The 18,222-nt window shown below is 41.4% G+C and overlaps 1 protein-coding gene across 13 annotated transcripts in view; it reads left to right on the top strand.

The window, feature by feature from the left end:
* LTBP1 (latent transforming growth factor beta binding protein 1) overlaps positions 1-18,222 on the top strand; it is a 406,971-nt gene that overhangs the window by 309,052 nt on the left and 79,697 nt on the right. For all 13 annotated transcript variants that reach the window (XM_044261743.1, XM_044261746.1, XM_044261745.1 and 10 more), the window contains 3 exons: positions 1,787-1,909; positions 4,106-4,228; positions 12,076-12,198. In XM_044261743.1, the coding sequence (XP_044117678.1) occupies positions 1,787-1,909; positions 4,106-4,228; positions 12,076-12,198 (369 nt within the window). The remainder of the gene's footprint in view (positions 1-1,786; positions 1,910-4,105; positions 4,229-12,075; positions 12,199-18,222) is intronic.

An 18,222-nucleotide genomic window follows, 5' to 3' on the forward strand; every position in this document is an offset into this window, starting at 1 on the left:
GCAGAGAAAGCAGCACATGTCAAAGGCTGGAGGTGTGAAAGGGCTGTTATCGCCACTTGCCAGTGAACCTTGCCCCCCTACTCTGGTTTTCCTGGTGTCTGCATCGCAGTGTGGGGTGGGGTCAGGCAAGGCCCCCATCTGCTGCTCTAGAAACCTACATATACACTGTTTTCCTTACTCCCCAATCAAAGTGCACGCTTTTTGCAATAAATTATATAACACATTTCTCTGTATTTATTTCGTAATCTTTCCCAAACCACCTCAGCTCACCAATATCAAATTCTTCCCAGATCTTAAATCTGCTCCTTTTCCAATTTTCCAGCAACTGCCAAATTTCACCTTGGTGCTAAATATTGACTTTGTTTCACCTCACTAAATCTACTAACAACTTTTTTCCATGTTGTAAATATGCTATCTAGTGTATTAATTCAGTACTTGTTTCTTTATTTCTTTTTTGTGTCTCTGTTCTTGTATCTCTTTGTATATTTTAGCATTATATGTCCTAAACTTATAAATACCCAGAGATAGCCTCTGTTGTAACTCTGAACTGGATTCGTCATAGTGATATGCACGAAAGTCCCTTAGAGAGATCCCTTTTCAGGGAAAACAATATGCTCTGTTTCCATCTCTTGGCACAAAAAAGAGAAGACATTTGTCCTGAATGCCTGTTTTATTAGAAAGCGTTCTTTTGTCGTAGGAATTATGTGCCTCATCAGAAAAGGAAAAGGCTTCTTTATCTGTAGAATTACCCTGTCTCTGTCCCCGTGGTCATTTCAAAGACCCAGAGATCACCTTACTCAAGATAACTGGGTTGCCGCAAGTTGTTCCAAGTGTGCGTGTCATCACCGATAATGAATTACTTCTGACAATATTCCCGACGTAAATGAGTAACTTATGTAAGATGTCTGGCGTACCCTGACAGGACTTGGAATGGAGGGTATAGTCTTGCTGCAGACATCTTCACATGGGAATGCTTAATTTGTCATCTTCTTTGAGAAAGTCTAAATGAGTCCAAGGCACTAAAAATGTTGTCAGACATTACGCGAGGTCCAGCCGGCTCCACGTTGCTGTTGTTGGTCTTAAGTTCTTGGACTGACGTCTCGAGTATTTAATAGAATGTGCTGAAAGGAAAACGTGAGGTAGGCAGTTCCTTGCTGTCGACCACTCCTAAAGCTAATGGACCTAGAGCATTTGGAAAGGTGCAGCATCGTTCTGAAAGTGACATTCAGCTCGATGAGTTAATTTCCCTATTGGCAGCCAATAGTAGGCAGCCGGGACTTATGTGGTGGTGATCCGTTTTCTTTACAATTAAGTGAAACAAAAGTTTCTAGTAAACCAAATTAATTTCTCTAAAACAATGATCAAAAAACGCCTTCATGAGCTGCAGTTACATTCATAGTTTATGTGGGCTCTCTCAGAAAACGTGGGATAATGGGACACCTTCCTTACATCGGGATACAGTTCCAAAGGTTAATGCCACACGAGCGGCTAAGAAATACAGATTTGGTCAGGAAACAGGTAATCGTCGGTCGTACTCCAGGGGAAGGTCTGGGCCCCACATGGAGTTCTGAAAGGTTTCAGATGCATTTTAAATAATAAGATAATAAGATATTTTCAGAAGAAAAGAGTAGTTAGACATTGATCTTTAGGACATAGTTTCATAGCTTGATTTATAGGCTCAAAGTTTAGGTAACCGTGTGTTCTAGATATAGATACAGATATATATCTCGATACATAGATATAAATAGGCCTGATTTAATGTAATTGTCCCTGTTTCTATTTACAGATATTGATGAATGTCAGCAAGGGAATCTCTGCGTGAATGGGCAGTGCAGAAACACGGACGGCTCCTTCAGGTGCACCTGTGGGCAGGGGTACCAGCTGTCAGCGGCGAAAGACCAGTGTGAAGGTAGGAGCGGGGCCCCGGGAACTGCTGTGGTTTTCGCTTAAGCCCCTGGCCTGAAAGACGGTATTCAGGAAAGGGGGTGTCTCTCAGAAACTAACTGCCTGCTTGCATGACAGCACCAGAAAGCAAGCCCTCAGCTGAGGTCAGAAAAGTCCGTAACACGGGATAGGAAAGGGTTAAATCTGAAAAATAAGGTATTTGTGATCAGTGGCTGAGTATTCGGCTTAGGAAGCAAAAGCATTGCCCTCTGTGTAATTCCTTGCTGCGGAAAATCAGCTCTATTCAGTTCATTCGAAAGTTTTACCTACTCAGATTTCAGTAATTGGAAGGTCGTTAGATCAGCCCGGCATGATGCTATGGAATGTTAATGACCTTCGTCTTGGTGTCTCTTCCCCTTTCTAAAAATTTTCCTTTTTTAAAAAAATGTTACTGAAGAAAGCTTTTTAGCAAGAGTGAAAGAACAGCATCCCCCTTATATCACGGATGAAGTTTGTGAAATACATCCTGTTCCTGCAGGTGATAGTATTTTGGATCTCGCTGAGGCTGACCTTAGACTTAAAATACAAATTTCATCGAACTTCACACAGAATTACTTCACTTCCCGATAAGTATGTGCTTCTTGAGCTTGAAGATACTACGCTATCCTGGTGACAAGCACCAGAGTCCAGAGTTCTTAAATAGAAAGGTCATTTGAATGCCATTTATTTAAGAACAGAATACACACTCTACTGGACCAATAAGGAAACAAATCATATCTGTGTCTGTATGTAAACTCTATTTAATGAGTGCAAATGTCTTCTGAGATGCTATTATAAATGATGGTACTAAGAAGAGATCTACCAATATTATCACGGCCTTCCCCATTTTCCCCTCTTTTGAACAAGGAAGGACATTACAGTTCCTAATCTAGAAGTTGAGAACACACACAAGCATTCTCATACAACACAGGTAAATTAATTTGTTCTAGATTCTACAAGTCCATCTCAAAGTTTTTTATGTTAGTTTGTGACTCCTGACCTTAATTAGCTAAGCATTTATCAGATGCCCACCGTGCATAGAGAACTACAAATGAATGTATAATAAGAAAAGAGGTCTATCTACAGGTAATACAATAAGGCTCACATATGCATAATCCTTTCTGTTGAAGAGCCTATGATGTCACTAAGTCAGATACATGCAAAACTACCCACCAAATTATCAATAGGGGCAAACCAAGTTTAGGTGCCCAAGGCCATGATTATCAACACGATGCTGTAACAGAGCAGGGGAGAGTAGAGTCGTGCGGGGTCCCTGTGGAAACTGATGTTTATGCTGACTCTTCTAGAATCTCAGAAGTAGGTCAGTATGCTGACTCTTCTAGAATCTCAGAAGTAGGTCAGTGTGCTCAGATGTGAAGAACAAAGCCTGCCAACAAATGATGTGAATTAACACCTGCCCACCATAAAATGCTAGATCATCTAAGTCAGAAAGGATGTGGTAGACATAGTCCCCCCGTCAGGAGACTTGAAGTCTCCTGGTAAAAGTAGAAGAATTGAATACACGCAATGTATCATTGTGCCTTCTGTTGGGCAGTTATGACGCATGTGCAAGTAGTAGGCAGTGAGCTGTCGTTTGCCAACCTCTTCTTTAGACAATGACAGGCCTAAGTGCTTTTAACCTCGGTGTTTTACTTGAACTTCTAAAAGAGATTCAAGAAGCTAAGTTGAGGTTTACAGATTACAGCAAAGTATTTGCCACTCATCGATGAACATTGGGATTCATATATACAGATTCTTAGCTTCCTGGTTAAGATTTTTTTTTTTTTTAAGATTTTATTTATTTATTTGTCAGAGAGAGAGTGAGCGAGAGCGAGCACAGGCAGACAGAGTGGCAGGCAGAGTCAGAGGGAGAAGCAGGCTCCCTGCGGAGCAAGGAGCCCGATGTGGGACTCGATCCCAGGACGCTGGGATCATGACCTGAGCCGAAGGCAGCTGCTTAACCAACTGAGCCACCCAGGCGTCCCCCTGGTTAAGATTTTAAGTTCATCTGGATTTTCCCTCCTGGGGGATTCATGACTTTTTCCTAGAGATCAGTTTAATTCACATAACCAAGAGTCTAAATTGGTTATAACTAGATAGTTCATAGACTTCTTTCTTGCATGATTAAAAATATTTTTAGAGTACCGCTCACATAGTTTCCTTTTACTGTCTTGCCCGGTAGATATTGATGAGTGTCGGTACCATCATCTCTGCAGTAATGGACAATGCAGGAACACAGAGGGCTCTTTCCTCTGTGTTTGTGACCGAGGCTACAGAGCATCTGCCCTTGGGGACCACTGTGAAGGTGAGAATTGCTCCTGACTGCAGAATCCCAGAGAAATCTGGACATCGTCCTGCCTTCTGTCCTTGAGTCCTACCTTCTGACCTCACAGTCAGGACACTAGGTTCCTGCAAAATCGTTTTCCCTGTGGTTACACAAATAATGAAAAGAAGCCAGTAGAATCCAGGTTTCCCTTGCACTGCTCAGAGCTAGGTTTTAGAAGTGTGATGCCAGCTTAAATGCGGAAAGAATCAGTTTCACTTTCCTCTGGTTTAGATGGTTTATCCCGGGTCTATAGTTCTGAATGGCAATACCTTATTTAAGCAGGACCAGCATCCAAATACGTAAACACAAGTTAATTTTCCAGATAACTGTGAAGCTTTTTGTGAGCTAAATTTTAGTCAGTTTTGAGCTTTCTGTGTAAGTATTTCTAAAAGATACCCCAGGTGTACAGCACTGGGTAATTGTTAGCCACCCACTACCCCACCCCCTGCTGTGCCTCCCAGCCCCGGGGTGGGTCAGGGCTGAGCTGATCTTTCCCCAGCACGTCACATGTGATTTCTCTGAGCTCATGGTCTGCTCAACTCACTGTGTTTTTCCCTCTTCGTCCTCTGAGGTCCCGCATGTAAACCCGATCAGTTGTGAAACCAGAAATGTGAGCGAGGCAGTGTTGTGCCTCACATAGAGTTAGCCTCTGTGAGTGAGAGGTTGGACCCCACCTTGGAGAGAAGCACCTGAGCTTTTTGGTGAGGGGTTTTATGGCACAAATGTGACACACATTGAAAAATGGCCATGATGCTTTCTCACTTGTCATCCCTCTTGTTTGGGAAAGAGCCATCATACTTCCTAGCACCCTACTTTCCTGACCAGAGAACTTGGCAGAACCAGAGACAGCCTTTCCAGAGGGCAGTCAGGACAGTTTTAGAGGCCTTAAAATGAATGTTAGTGCTGAATAAGTAAATCATCTAGGATTTGATCCAAAGGTAATGATGGTGTTCAAATGGGTCTTCACTCCAGTCAAGAGGTGTAATCAACATACGTATTGAAAAACGGGCAAACAAGTGATGAATCAAGATAGTGAAATTTGATTGAAAAATTGTGTGTTGGGAACTCTATAACATATGGATAACTGTTAATGACTCAGTATAGTGGCTTTCCAAGCTGGGAGAGGCAAGCGTGTAGCTGGGGACCGGCCATGGAGGAACCTCTTCCAGAGTAAACAGGTGACAGGGCACATGGTAAGGCCCTGAAAACCTAAGCCGACCACCAGCATCTCTTCTGTCCTAACCCCTAACCGACATAGAGGGCAACCAAGACCATTGACTGGTCCTCGATAGAGGGCATGTTGCTCTCTTTCAGCTGTTTTAATGTGTTGCCTGTTTCATCAGAAGTCCAGATTTTTAGTCTGTCAACATCAACCACATGAAAAGCCAAATAAAAGCTTTTAGCCCACTTTCATCATTGTTAACACAGATATTCGATAAGAAGGCTTCTTTTGGAGTATATAATTGGTCCTTTTTCTCTTAAAGTCAGGGATAATTTCCCTAGTGTTCTAGGTTATAAATAGGGCTGGAGTCCATTCAAGTAATTCAGTGCTGTCTTTGAAACTCTTAATAGCACTTCAGCCTGCTAATTCCCAACCAGTAGTGTTTCCAACCCTCCCCAGTGGTATTCAGCTGTAATTAACTGAGCTCTTGCTGTTCACATGCCTCCCCCAGCTGTGGGAGGAAGAACCATCTTTCTTGTTGGCTTCTATATTTACATGTGTAACTTCCCTCTTGTAACTCTGCCAAAGGCCTTGTTTTCTTGCAGTGTTTATCCTCAGTCCTTCCGGAAGTCAGAATCTCAAGTATTGTGCTAACTTCTGTGTGTTACTTGCTCCAACACGCTCAGTAGCCATTTGGCCTGCGAAGGCTGGGTCCATTGTCGTGGTTATTAGAGATCTTGGCATCTCAGCCTTCAAAGGCTTTGCTTTTTTTTTTTTTTTTAAGATTTTATTTATTTATTTGACAGAGATCACAAGTAGGCAGAGAAGCAGGCAGAGAGAGAAGGGGAAGCAGGCTCCCTATGGAGCAGAGAGCCCGATGCGGGGCTCTATCCCAGGACCCCGGGTTCACGACCTGAGCTGAAGGCAGAGGCTTTAACCCACTGAGCCACCCAGGCACCCCAAAGGCTCTGCCTCTGACTTGTTCCCCTTCTAGATACAATCTCTCCTTCCATGCCCCACCTTAGCACCTTCCCCAGCCCGTCACTGTGATTGGGCCATGCTAGTCCCTTGCAAAGCCTGAAAAAGATTTAGGATTTACTCTGCCTTTCTGTGGCCCCTCTCTCTGGTCGTTTTTTGTGGACCAAATCAAAAAAAGGAGAGAAAAGAAGTGCTTGTATTTGTTTCCTCATGACATTTCTTTCCAAGTCAAAATCATTCATTCTTTTCATGTACGTATTCATTCCACGAATAATTGTGTTCCCAGGATGTCCCAGGTATTGTTCTAGGTATAGGATATACAGCAATAAACCTGACAGACAAGAATTCCTCCCTTTGTGGAGCTAACATTCTAGTGAGGAAGATATACATGATAAATAAGTAAAATATATAATTTAAGTGACAATAAATGCTATGGAGAAAAAACGGGGGTATATGGACAGTGGGGAGAGGGGATGGGGCTGACCTTACAGAGGCTGCCTTGAGATCATGGCATTTGGTTATTGATAGGAAGACGATTCCATTCAAAGGAATAGCAGGTGCAGGGGTGCCAAGAAATAGGGTTTGTGGAAGAAACTAGGAGTTGGACTTGGGCACTTTAAATTTGGGGTGGCCATCATGAGTATCCAGATGAAGATCTCTGAGAGGCAGTTGGACCGGTGTGTGTAAAATTCAGGGTTGAGTCCCAGGCTGTGAGTCATTAACATGTAGCCAGTGTTTAAGCTGTGAAATCGGAAGACGTCACCAAGGGAGTGAGCATAGCTAGAAGAAAGAAGGGGTTCAAAGATGGAGTTCTGGCCCCTCATTTTAAGTGAGGAGGAGGATAGGAAGCAACTAAAGGGATGAAGAACAAGAAACAGCAGGACAGGAAGGAGGGAAATCAAAATCCAAGAGAAGAAAACATTTCTGAGAGGAGGGAGTCATGGACTGTGTCAAACATTGCTGCTTAGCAGAATGAGGACCAGAATCGACCAGGGGATTAAGCAGGGTGGGGATCCCTGGTGACTTTGACCAGTGCATTCTTAGTGAGGGTGTGACCAAGACTGACACTTAGAGCCTCCTGCCCAAATCCTAGAAGGGCTCTGTCTTTTACACCACCCTAGGCAGTGGTGCAGGACTGTCCCATGTTGGGCTCTCTCTCAATGTTCAACCTACTTTTTCTTTTCTTTTCTTTTTCTTTTTTTTTTTTTTTTGCTTTTGAAGATAGAGGTCTTTCAAAAAATTTAGACTAAATCGCACTCTAATGTAATGCAGGGTTTTCAAATCTATACAATCATTTATAAATACTTAGAATACTATTTCTTTTCCTCACATAGGTTCTCTTAGATTTTGAAAAAAATCAAATGATCTTAAAGTAGTATGACCAAAGCTGACGCACTTTGGTTATGCGAAGGCAAACATCTCGGTAATGTAGTGTTTCCCTTGTGAGTGAAATTCGTGTTCTTAGGAATCTCCTTCGTCTTTTTTGAGTTGAGGTTCTTCACACGACGCTGATGATGAAATATGCCTTTCCCAGTTTCCTACAGAACAAGGAAAGGTACATCTAAAAAGCAAAGGCCTACGTAACACCCACGAAAACAGCAGTGGAGCTGTTAGAATAAGTGTGGAAAGTTGGAGCTCTCATGGCTGCCCGATGGGAAAATAAAATGGCACAACCACTTCAGGGGGCCGCTCCGTCCCAATTTAGACCTACTATAGATCCAGCCACTTCCCCTAGGAATTTACTCAAGGCAAATGGAAGCCTGTGATTACACAAAGACTTACACAAACTGTATTCATAATAGCCAGGCTGTAAACAGTCTAGACACTCATCAAAGGTGAATGGGTCAACAAATTGGGGCACATTCATACAGTACAACACTTTGTGGCAATAAGAGGAGAGAGCTGTTGGTACACACAGTCACTTAGATCAGTCTCAAAAACACTGTGCTGACCAGAAGAAGCCAAACAAAAGGGGCACAAGAAAAACTTTAGGGTGATGGAAATGCCTACAGCTTTCTTTTTAATGGTTGATCTAATATATTCACTTAATCCATGTTTTATGACAGAGATTCATACACAGCAGACTAGCATTTATCCCCATGTGGCACAATCATTATTGAAAAAAAAATCAGAGAGTTGGAGCTTATGGATTATTTTTATAGAATTTATATCAAAAATAAAAGCCTAAAATATTTCAGGGAATTTTTATCTATTTTATATCTAAAATTTAAAAATTTATATTAAGCCTTAAAAATATTCTCTATTAACTTTGTTTCCACTTTTAGAAATCTTGATATACCAAGTGTCAGTTAGCTGGCGAATAAAACGTTCTTTGGCATGGGAATGGAACCTGAAGGTTTCAGACCTCATGGGAGACCCTGGTTCCTGCATGCTCTTCTCTCTCTTGTGCATAATTTTCCTGTAGTGTCTCTTTCGTGGTTAATTAGGAATGGAAATTTAAGGGCAGACTGGAAAAAGAAGCAAAGAGAAATATCACCAAGCCTTATTTTTGTAACTACAGAATAACATTCTTACAGAGATATCTCATAGGTCCTTAAAAAAATGATCGCATTCGCGATGATTTAAGAATCCAGCAGTGATCCCAACAGATATAAATGGATAAAGAAATGTCTGTACTTTGTACGGTGGTCACAAGAATGTATCTACATTTGTTCAGACTCACTGAGCTAGACTCTTAAAATTCGATGCATGTATTATATGTAAATTTCACTTGAGTGACGTTGGAAAAACACACTGAAGAAGAAGGGACACCCCACTTTAGGTGTGATGAAGTCACGTCAGCTGTGTTTTATGTCCTAGGGTCAGTATTTAGAAACATTTTAATGTAGGGGGACAGGCTGACTTGTGCCTCTTCTAGTGGAGCGAAACTGTAGATGTGTTTTCTTGTTTCTCTTTTATTTGCCTCATGAACAGTTATTAATAAGTGGATTGGGTTCCACAAGGAGAATTCGATTTAGTGTGCCAGCGTTTTGAACAGGACAGTGAGGAGACTGAGACTGTAACTGTCTCCCTGTTCACTTCTTCCTGGAACTTCTCATGCATTTTCGCAGCGATCATAACTATTGGCAAGAAATGCCATCATATGCCAAGTTCTGAGAAACAAAGAAGGTTTTGTTCCTTAGCTTTCTTCAGTGCTAATAATTGAAGTCCTGCACAGACAACAGAAGAGGGAGTCATGGACTGTGTTAGGAGTAATGAGCTCTGACTGGAAGTAAATGTGGTAATAAACAGCCCTCGTGAAGGATCTGCCCAGCATTCGCGCAGTGAGGGGGGGTCATTAATTGTCTCACATGCTCACAGTCAGAACTCATTCTGGTTACGTAAACCATGTTTAGTTGCATATGCTATAAATATATCCATTAAAAAATCCAGTCAACCTCAAACCTATTGGTGATAGCTGCTGAGTAAGTGACTTCAATGGAGCTTTTGATCTTGCTGATGCCCTTTCCTGCCAAAAGCCCCCTCTTTCTCCCCTCCTCCACTTTCTACTCTGTGGTCCCAACTTCAAGCGTGTGACATGAAGCCACCTTTGGTTTTATGATATCTCTTCTCCGAATCCATGTGACACATGAAGTTGGTACTATTCTTTTGACAAGTAATTATATATTTTGGCAACTCTTAGGTTGAATTGTTTTGGACTTACAAAGCAATGTAATATTTTGTGTTTATTTTTATTAATATAATTTAAATCATTTCTGTTTGGGAGCAGAAATCATGCCAAATACTTTAAAAATTTTCTTATAATTCATAGTATAGGATTTTGTATAAATAGATGCTCCAAATATTCTTTTCTTTTTTCTTTTCTTTTTTGAGAGGGAGAGAGAAGTAAGGGAAAGGGCAGAGGGAGAGGGAGAAACAATCTTAAGCTGGTTCCTTGCCTAGTGTGAGCTCTACTCAGGACTTGGTCTCATGACGCTGAGATCATCACCTGAACCAAAATCAAGGGCCAGACACTTAACTGACTGAGCCCCCCACCCCCACTTGCTTTCTTTGCTTATTTATTACTTATTTTGGGGGGGAGAGAGGGAGAGGGAGAGAAAGAATCTTAAGGAGGATCCACACCCAGTGCAGAGCCTGATTTGGGGTTCAGTCTCGGACCCTGAGATCATGATCTGCGCCAAAATCAAGAATGGGATGCTTATCCAACTTAGCCACCTGGGCACCCCTAGATGCTCAAGATTTCTCTTAATATTTATGTATTCATTCATCCATTCATTCATTATTTACTTTGAGAGGCCTTCTTCTTTAATAAAATAAAATAAGATTCACATTCCCACAAAACTATAGGTAAAGTAATGATGGAAGTTACTTCTATTTTTTTCTTTTTTTTTTTTTATTAACATGTATTGTATTATTTGCTTCAGGGGTACAGGTCTTTGAATCATCAGTCTTACACAATTCCCAGCACTCACCATAGCACATACCCTCCCTGATGTCCATAACCCAGACACCCCATCCTCCTGTCCTATCCCACCACCCCCTCAGCAGCCCTCAGTTTGTTTCCTGAGATTAAGAGTCTCTTATGATTTGTTTCCCTCCTGATTCCATTTGTTTATTTTTTTTAATTTTATTTATTTATTTAAGAGAGAGAGTGAGAGTATAAGCTGGGGGAGGGGCAGAAGGAGAAGGACAAGCAGACTCCCAGCTGAGCAGGAAGCCTGATTCTGAGCTGGATCCCAGGACCCCAGGATCATGACCTGAGCCGAAGGAAGATGCTTAACTAACTGAACAACCCAGGCACCCCTCTTAATACATATTTAAAGAATATTTTTATTCCCTGTTGTCACCAAGAACATAGCCAAGTGAATTGTTTAGTACAAGACTTTGATGTTTTCTCTTCCCAATTTCATTTGATGTTAAACCCTTAATTTATATATTGTTCAAAGCCAAAATCCTTTCAAATTGTTTCATTTTAAAAAATTAAAAGTTGGGCGCCTGGGTGGCTCAGTGGGTTAAGCCGCTGCCTTCGGCTCAGGTCATGATCTCAGGGTCCTGGGATCGAGTCCCGCATCGGGCGCTCTGCTCAGTAGGGAGCCTGCTTCCCTCTCTCTCTGCCTGCCTCTCCATCTACTTGTGATTTCTCTCTGTCAAATAAATAAATAAAATCTTTAAAAAAAAAAAAAATTAAAAGTTAAAAAGCGGGGCGCCTGGGTGGCTCAGTAGGTTAAAGCCTCTGCCTTCGGCTCAGGTCATGATCCCAGGGTCCTGGGATCAAGCCCTGCACTGGGCTCTCTGCTCAGCAGGGAGCCTGCTTCCCTTCCTCTCCCTCTGCCTGTCTCTCTGCCTACTTGTGATCTCTGTCTTTCAAATAAATAAATAAAATCTTTAAAAAAAAGGAAAAAAAAGGTTAAAAAGCTTTATGTTCTTGTGAACAATGCAAAATAATGTTCATTTACATGAATGCGTGTAAGAGTAATGCTTAATTTTTTAATATAGTTTATTCTGTCTTTTAAATTGTTAAAATTGGGGCACCTGGGTGGCTCAGTGGGTTAAGCCACTGCCTTCAGCTCGGGTCATGATCTCGGGATCCTGGGATCGAGCCCCGCATCGGGCTCTCCGCTTGGCAGGGAGCCTGCTTCCCTTCCTCTCTCTCTGCCTGCCTCTCTGCCTACTTGTGATCTCTCTCTGTCAAATAAATAAATAAATTGTTAAAATTGACTTACAGATATCAATGAATGCTTGGAGGACAACAGTGTTTGCCAGGGAGGAGACTGCATTAACACTGAAGGGTCCTATGATTGTACTTGTCCAGATGGATTCCAGCTAAATGACCATAAAGGATGTCAAGGTACTTCTCTGCTTTTTAGTCCTAATTTACATAGTACAGTTATGTGATGACTCCTGATGGTAGTCTATGGCTTTATCCATTTATATATAAATGAGCCGTGCCAAATTATAGTTTTGAAACCTCTTTCTTGGGTCTACATCAACTATGGGAAGTCCTCACTTTACACTCAATATTAACTGAAACTAGGGCATTTTGGAACTGTGTCCTAGCTCTGCAAACTTCTCTGGTAGCTGAGATCACCTATACTTTGCTGTTCCTTCCATGGGCCAATCTTGGTGCTAGATTAAAAATTATCTTCTGGTTTTTTTTTTTAATGTCTTTTGTGGGTATGTTTCATTTTGTCTCATGGATGGTATTTATCCTTTTTTTCCATGATCCCTGTTTTTATCCAGTATTCAGCTTTTTCTCTTCCTAAAAAAAAAAAAACTCATTAATAATTTGGTCAAAATTAGAGGTATAGAATGCAGGGTTTTATTATTTTCCTTAAAGTGCTATCACATTGCATCTCCCAAAAGTATAGAGGACACAAGGCACTTGTAAGAATACAGCACCAATCATAAGAGCTTTAACTGAACACCTACTATGTGCCAGTTGCTGTTAGGAGCTCATAGATTTGTGGAGAATTTAAGAGGCAGCTTTTCTTATATCCATTACACATGAGTAACTGAGGCTTAGGGAAATTAGCTTGGTCCTCCCAAATAAATAGTAGAGATTTGAGCCCAAGATCTTTTTCCACTATTCTTCCCTATGTTGCCCTACCAATTATTACCATGTTTATAGCAACAAGGGAGGAGACTGTGAGACTCCATATTTTTCCTCCAGTGTAGTACACTGAGTTACTGGTGATGCTGGGACTGAAAAATCAGATTGTTGGGACACCTGAGGAGCTCATTCTGTTAAGCATCTGCCTTTGACTCAAGTCATGATCCCAGGGTTCTGGGATCAAGTCCCACATCAGGCTTTTTGCTCAGCAGGAAGCCCACTTCTCCCGCTGCCTGCTGCTCCCCCTGCTTGTGTTCACTTGCGTGCTCTCTCTCTCTGACAAATAAATAAATAAAATCTTTTTTTTTTTTAAATCAGATTGTCTGAACCCTTCATCTCAACTTTTTCAGCTCTACCTGGCTGCCATGCAAGGTTTCCTTTGTATTAGTCTTAATAAATCCATGCCTATTTCTTCCACTGAAGGCTCTCACTTATATTTACCTTGATACTTATTTCTGCTAGTTGGGTAATTTTTTTCCCCTATTGTTTCCCCTCCATTAGCGAACTCTGCAGTATATCCCAAAGTACGTATAAATAAAGGTTGTTGGAGTTCTCCTTTTCCACTGCTACTGGAAATGAATAACTTTTTTTTTTTAAGATTTTATTTATTTATTTGACAGACAGAGATTACAAATAGGCAGAGAGGCAGGCAGAGAGAGAGAGAGGAGGAAGCAGGCTCCCTGCTGAGCAGAGAGCCCGATGCGGGGCTCGATCCCAGGACCCTGGGATCGTGACCTGAGCTGAAGGCAGAGGCTTTAACCCACTGAGCCACCCAGGTGCCCCAGCGAATAACTTTTTAATTCTGGATTGTTCTCAATTATGTCTTTTCTTTCATGTCCCAGATGTATAGTACTTGAAAGGTACGTAGTGTTGGAATCATACTCTACCCTATGTCCGTAGTATTATCCACACTGATCTATATGTCCCTGTGACACCAAAGACATGGGCCTTTGCCTCATGATTTTTAAAAATTAATTTACTTACCAAGCCCAAGATTTATCCATACTGCGATGTTCCCCATTGGATGTCCTGTATTCATTTGTCATTGTGATGCAGTAAGGAGAATTTAAATTTTTTCAGTATTTTCAATGCAGAAGGTAAATATGCTTGGATTTAATGCAATAGAGAAGAAATACTTGAATTATAAAATTACTGTATGATTATTTCCATTTTGGAGCTTTTTCATCCTCAAATGAATCTTGATTTATATAAAAATGCCAAGAGTTACCCCCTAAAAAACCTCGGTATCCTGTTTTCATTGCACACGTTTGGGTTTAAAAGCAATACTTTCTTTCCTCCTTCCTCTTCTCCACAATTTTTGACCAAATAGAGGCAAAATAAGTCTTCTTTAAATGGGCAGTGATTTCATATTGCAGATTTCACAAACTCCTAGAGTTAAATCATAAGGAAGTAATTTAGTCATCTGATTTATTAATTATACTACTGTCTTCTCTCAGTACATTCAATTTGTGATTTGGTATCAACTCTAATATGTCACTTCTCCAAACATGTTTTATTAACTGTAAATCCTTATTAAGTTGACTTCAGGCTCCGTCACATGGGTGATTCTTTTTTTCCAGAATAAATGAATATGTCTGCTTAAAAAAACTTAAATCCAAACACATGAAAAATATTCCTGAAACAGGTTTTAATGCCATTTAGAGTATTATCTATGAATCTTCTCCACCACCCACCTTCTCCGATTAGAGGCTGTTTATAACGGCAATGCACACTCCTCTTGTTTTAAATCCTGTCCCTCGGGGCGCCTGGGTGGCTCAGTGGGATAAGCCGCTGCCTTCAGCTCAGGTCATGATCCCAGGGTCCTGGGATTGAGCCCCGCATCGGGCTCTCTGCTCAGCAGGGAGCCTGCTTCCTCCTCTCTCTCTGCCTGCCTCTCTGCCTACTTGTGATCTCTGTCAAATAAATAAATAAAATCTTTAAAAAAAAAAAAATAAATCCTGTCCCTCTGGCTGTGCCACTGGAGGCAGCCTTCTGATCTTTCACTCCGCCTGAGGTTACTAGCCTACTTCTGTCTAATCTCATGACCAGGTCGCATTCTGTACCCAGGCGTCAATTTCAGTTTTGTTTTAATGCTGAAAATGAGATTGACGCCAGTGTTAATGACCATGGGACATTTAATATAGGAATGACAGCGTGTGACAGACCTAAGCTTTAAACTTTACCCAATAACCTGAAGATAGTTCCATATTCAGTAGGGCATATTCAGTTGGAAGTCTAAGCGTCTCTTCCCACAGCAAAATCAATGCTGATATGCAGACAGCATGGCAATTCCATGTTAATAGTCTCTGTAGGAATGGGACTGTGTACATTTGAGATTCAGAACACACTTCAGTTTTGCATTTTGACTTACAGATGCCAAATTGTGAATTTCTGTGGAATCTCGGACTCATGAAAGAAACCCAACTTAAATATAGTCTGGCTTTCAGCTGAGTTACTAGCAGCATAGTTTAGAAATGCCTCAATAAGTACAACCCAAATTGAATGCATATGTTTCTCTAGTTCCAGATATTCGTGTTGTTCTTTCTTAGCGGTTTCCTGGAAAAAAGTCTGGGAATTCGTCTTCAGTTCCTGTCATCAAACTTTTTAGACAATTATTTGTTAATCAGTGAATACTCTTGAAGCAAGCCCTTCATGCATTATTCCCTCTGCAAAGCTGCAAGTTGGCAGCTTTTAAAGGGCCACATGGAGGCATAGGATGCAGTAAGGAGGAGGTTTGGAAAACCTCTTGGGCTCCACAAGATAGATATGGACCTTGGGCTTGACCCCCTCAGGCCAGTGGAACTTTATTGAACCTTGTTACCCAGATAGAGGTAACCCAACACAGCAGGCTGGAAAGAAAAAAATGAAACTAAAAGCCAAGAGATGGTCAGAGTTTAAAAAAAAGATGCCCAGTCTAAGGTATTACTAGTGGGTCGGGACGAATCATAAAAGGTATTGGAGATTTTATAAAAGAAGTGAAGGGGGGCGCCTGGGTGGCGCAGTGGGTTAAGCCGCTGCCTTCGGCTCAGGTCATGATCTCAGGGTCCTGGGATCAAGTGCCGCATCGGGCTGTCTGCTCTGCAGGGAGCCTGCATCCCTCTCTCTCTCTCTGCCTGCCTCTCTGTCTACTTGTGATCTCTGTCTGTCAAATAAACAAATAAAATAAGTGAAGGGTTTCACAGGGTGAAGTCACATTGAGAAATAGTCAAGTAAAAAATGATTCATTGGGTATTATAGAGGGCACAGCTTGCATGGAGCACTGGGTGTGGTGAAAAAATAATGAATACTATTTTTCTGAAAATAAATAAATTGGAAAAAATTTTAAAAAAAATGATTCATTGCTCTTCCTTGAAATGCTGTTAAATCAGTGACAATAACAAGAGCGGGAAGATTGTTAAGAAATATGAGTAATTCCTGCTTGGTTTCTTATTTTGATTCAGTTGTGGATAAGCCAGCTAGTGCGAATTATATGGCCAACAGAATGGTAAAGAGTTAAGAATTGATGTAGACAGATGAATAAATCAGTGGTGTTGACGCCCAGAGGGTCAGAGTGAAGGGGACAGGCCAAAAAGAAGAGCACCAGGAGATCCTGGGTGCAGAGAAAGGGATAACTTTATGGAGGTGAACTCTAGGATTGATGGGTAAGCATGTTCTCGAGGTCACTGGGAAGGGGTCGTAATCCATACGTTTTCCATGTGCCCATTAAGCTTTACAGCAACTCATGTTGGCTCCTGCCTCCCCTGTTAGACTGTGAGCTTCATAATTGCAAGGACCCCAGCCTGTTCAAACTTCTCATAGGAAGCATTCAGTAAATAGTTTCAGTTGAATTAAAGATGGACTTCTAAGAAAGTACATCAAGGACTTCTTTACTGAGAGGTAAAAGAGGCTTCAGGAAGGTAAGGAAATGGCCTTAGAAGGGCTCCTGCCTGCAGGGTTCCAAGGACCTGTGATAGTTTTCATGGCCCCAGTTAACTAAGAGTATTTTAATCAATCATGGTTTAATTAGGAGAGCATGACCATAACCGAGATTTTGTGGTGGGCAAACATCCCTAATACACTGTGAACGTGCTGTACTAGGAGTTGGGGACTCCATTCAGATACATGGTTCTCTTCAAGGAGCTGTCAGTGTAATAAGGGACAACTGAGTAAAACACTGATTAAAACACAGTGCAGATAGGTAGTTGCATGGGTCAGTACCGGTGTGAATAAGTGACCATTCTCCAGGAGTCATTAATATCGTCATGTGGGCACTCGTGGCCACAATAATTAGCACTGGCTTGATAGAACATTTCACTTCATTCATTAGAAGTGTTTAGAAGTGCATCGTGACCCTGGCCATGGGGAGTTGTAATCACATTTCATTGAGAGCAAACAGGTCAGCACAAGACTTAACACTAAGACGGTCAGCACATATGGACAGCAGTATAGTTTCATGAGTGTTAATAATTGTAGCTACCACTTGCTGACCCTTCATTGTCCATTAGGCACTGCACTAAGCCCTTGACCCGTCATTCAAGAATTGGCATCACAAAGCTGTGCAAATAATAAAAACTTCACTGATCTGGAAGACCTTCCTTTTCTTGTATTTTCTTTCTTTTACCCATTTTCTACCAAGTAGAGATGGGAGACTGTTTCATTTATATATTCAGCAGACATTGTGAAGGCCCACATTAGGGACCAAAGGGTATTGGTAAGGCATGTCCTGTTTTGCCCTTAAGAAGTTCATGTTGTGTGGACGCCTGGGTGGCTCAGTAGGTTAAAGCCTCTGCCTTCGGCTCAGGTCATGATCCCAGGGTCCTGGGATCGAGCCCCACATCGGGCTCTCTGCTCCGCGGGGAGCCTGCTTTCTCCTCTCTCTCTCTGCCTGACTCTCTACTTATGATCTCTGTCTATCAAATAAATAAATAAAATCTTTAAAAAAAAAAAGTTCACATTGTGGGAGTCCGTCGGCATGGAGGGGGCACAATGCTGTGGGGCTCCAACAGCTATGGGAAAGATCAAGAAGAACACAGCATGCTCATGGATGAAGACAATTTCTCAGAATTTGTTTCTTAGTGTTCTGCAAGCCTCCAATAGGTGTTTAAAACAAATATGTTAAAAAAAAATAATAAAAAAAATTTTTTAAAAAGTATGTTAAGGTTGATTGTCTGAAAATGAAAATGCTTTTTTTCATAAATTGAAAATGGTTGAATGTGGGCTTATTCATATAATTCAACCAAAGTTGTTTCTCCCTTAAAACTTGTGGTCTGGTATAGGTACAAA

This window comes from Neovison vison, chromosome 8 (genome assembly GCF_020171115.1).
Source record: "Neovison vison isolate M4711 chromosome 8, ASM_NN_V1, whole genome shotgun sequence".
NCBI lineage: Eukaryota > Metazoa > Chordata > Mammalia > Carnivora > Mustelidae > Neogale > Neogale vison.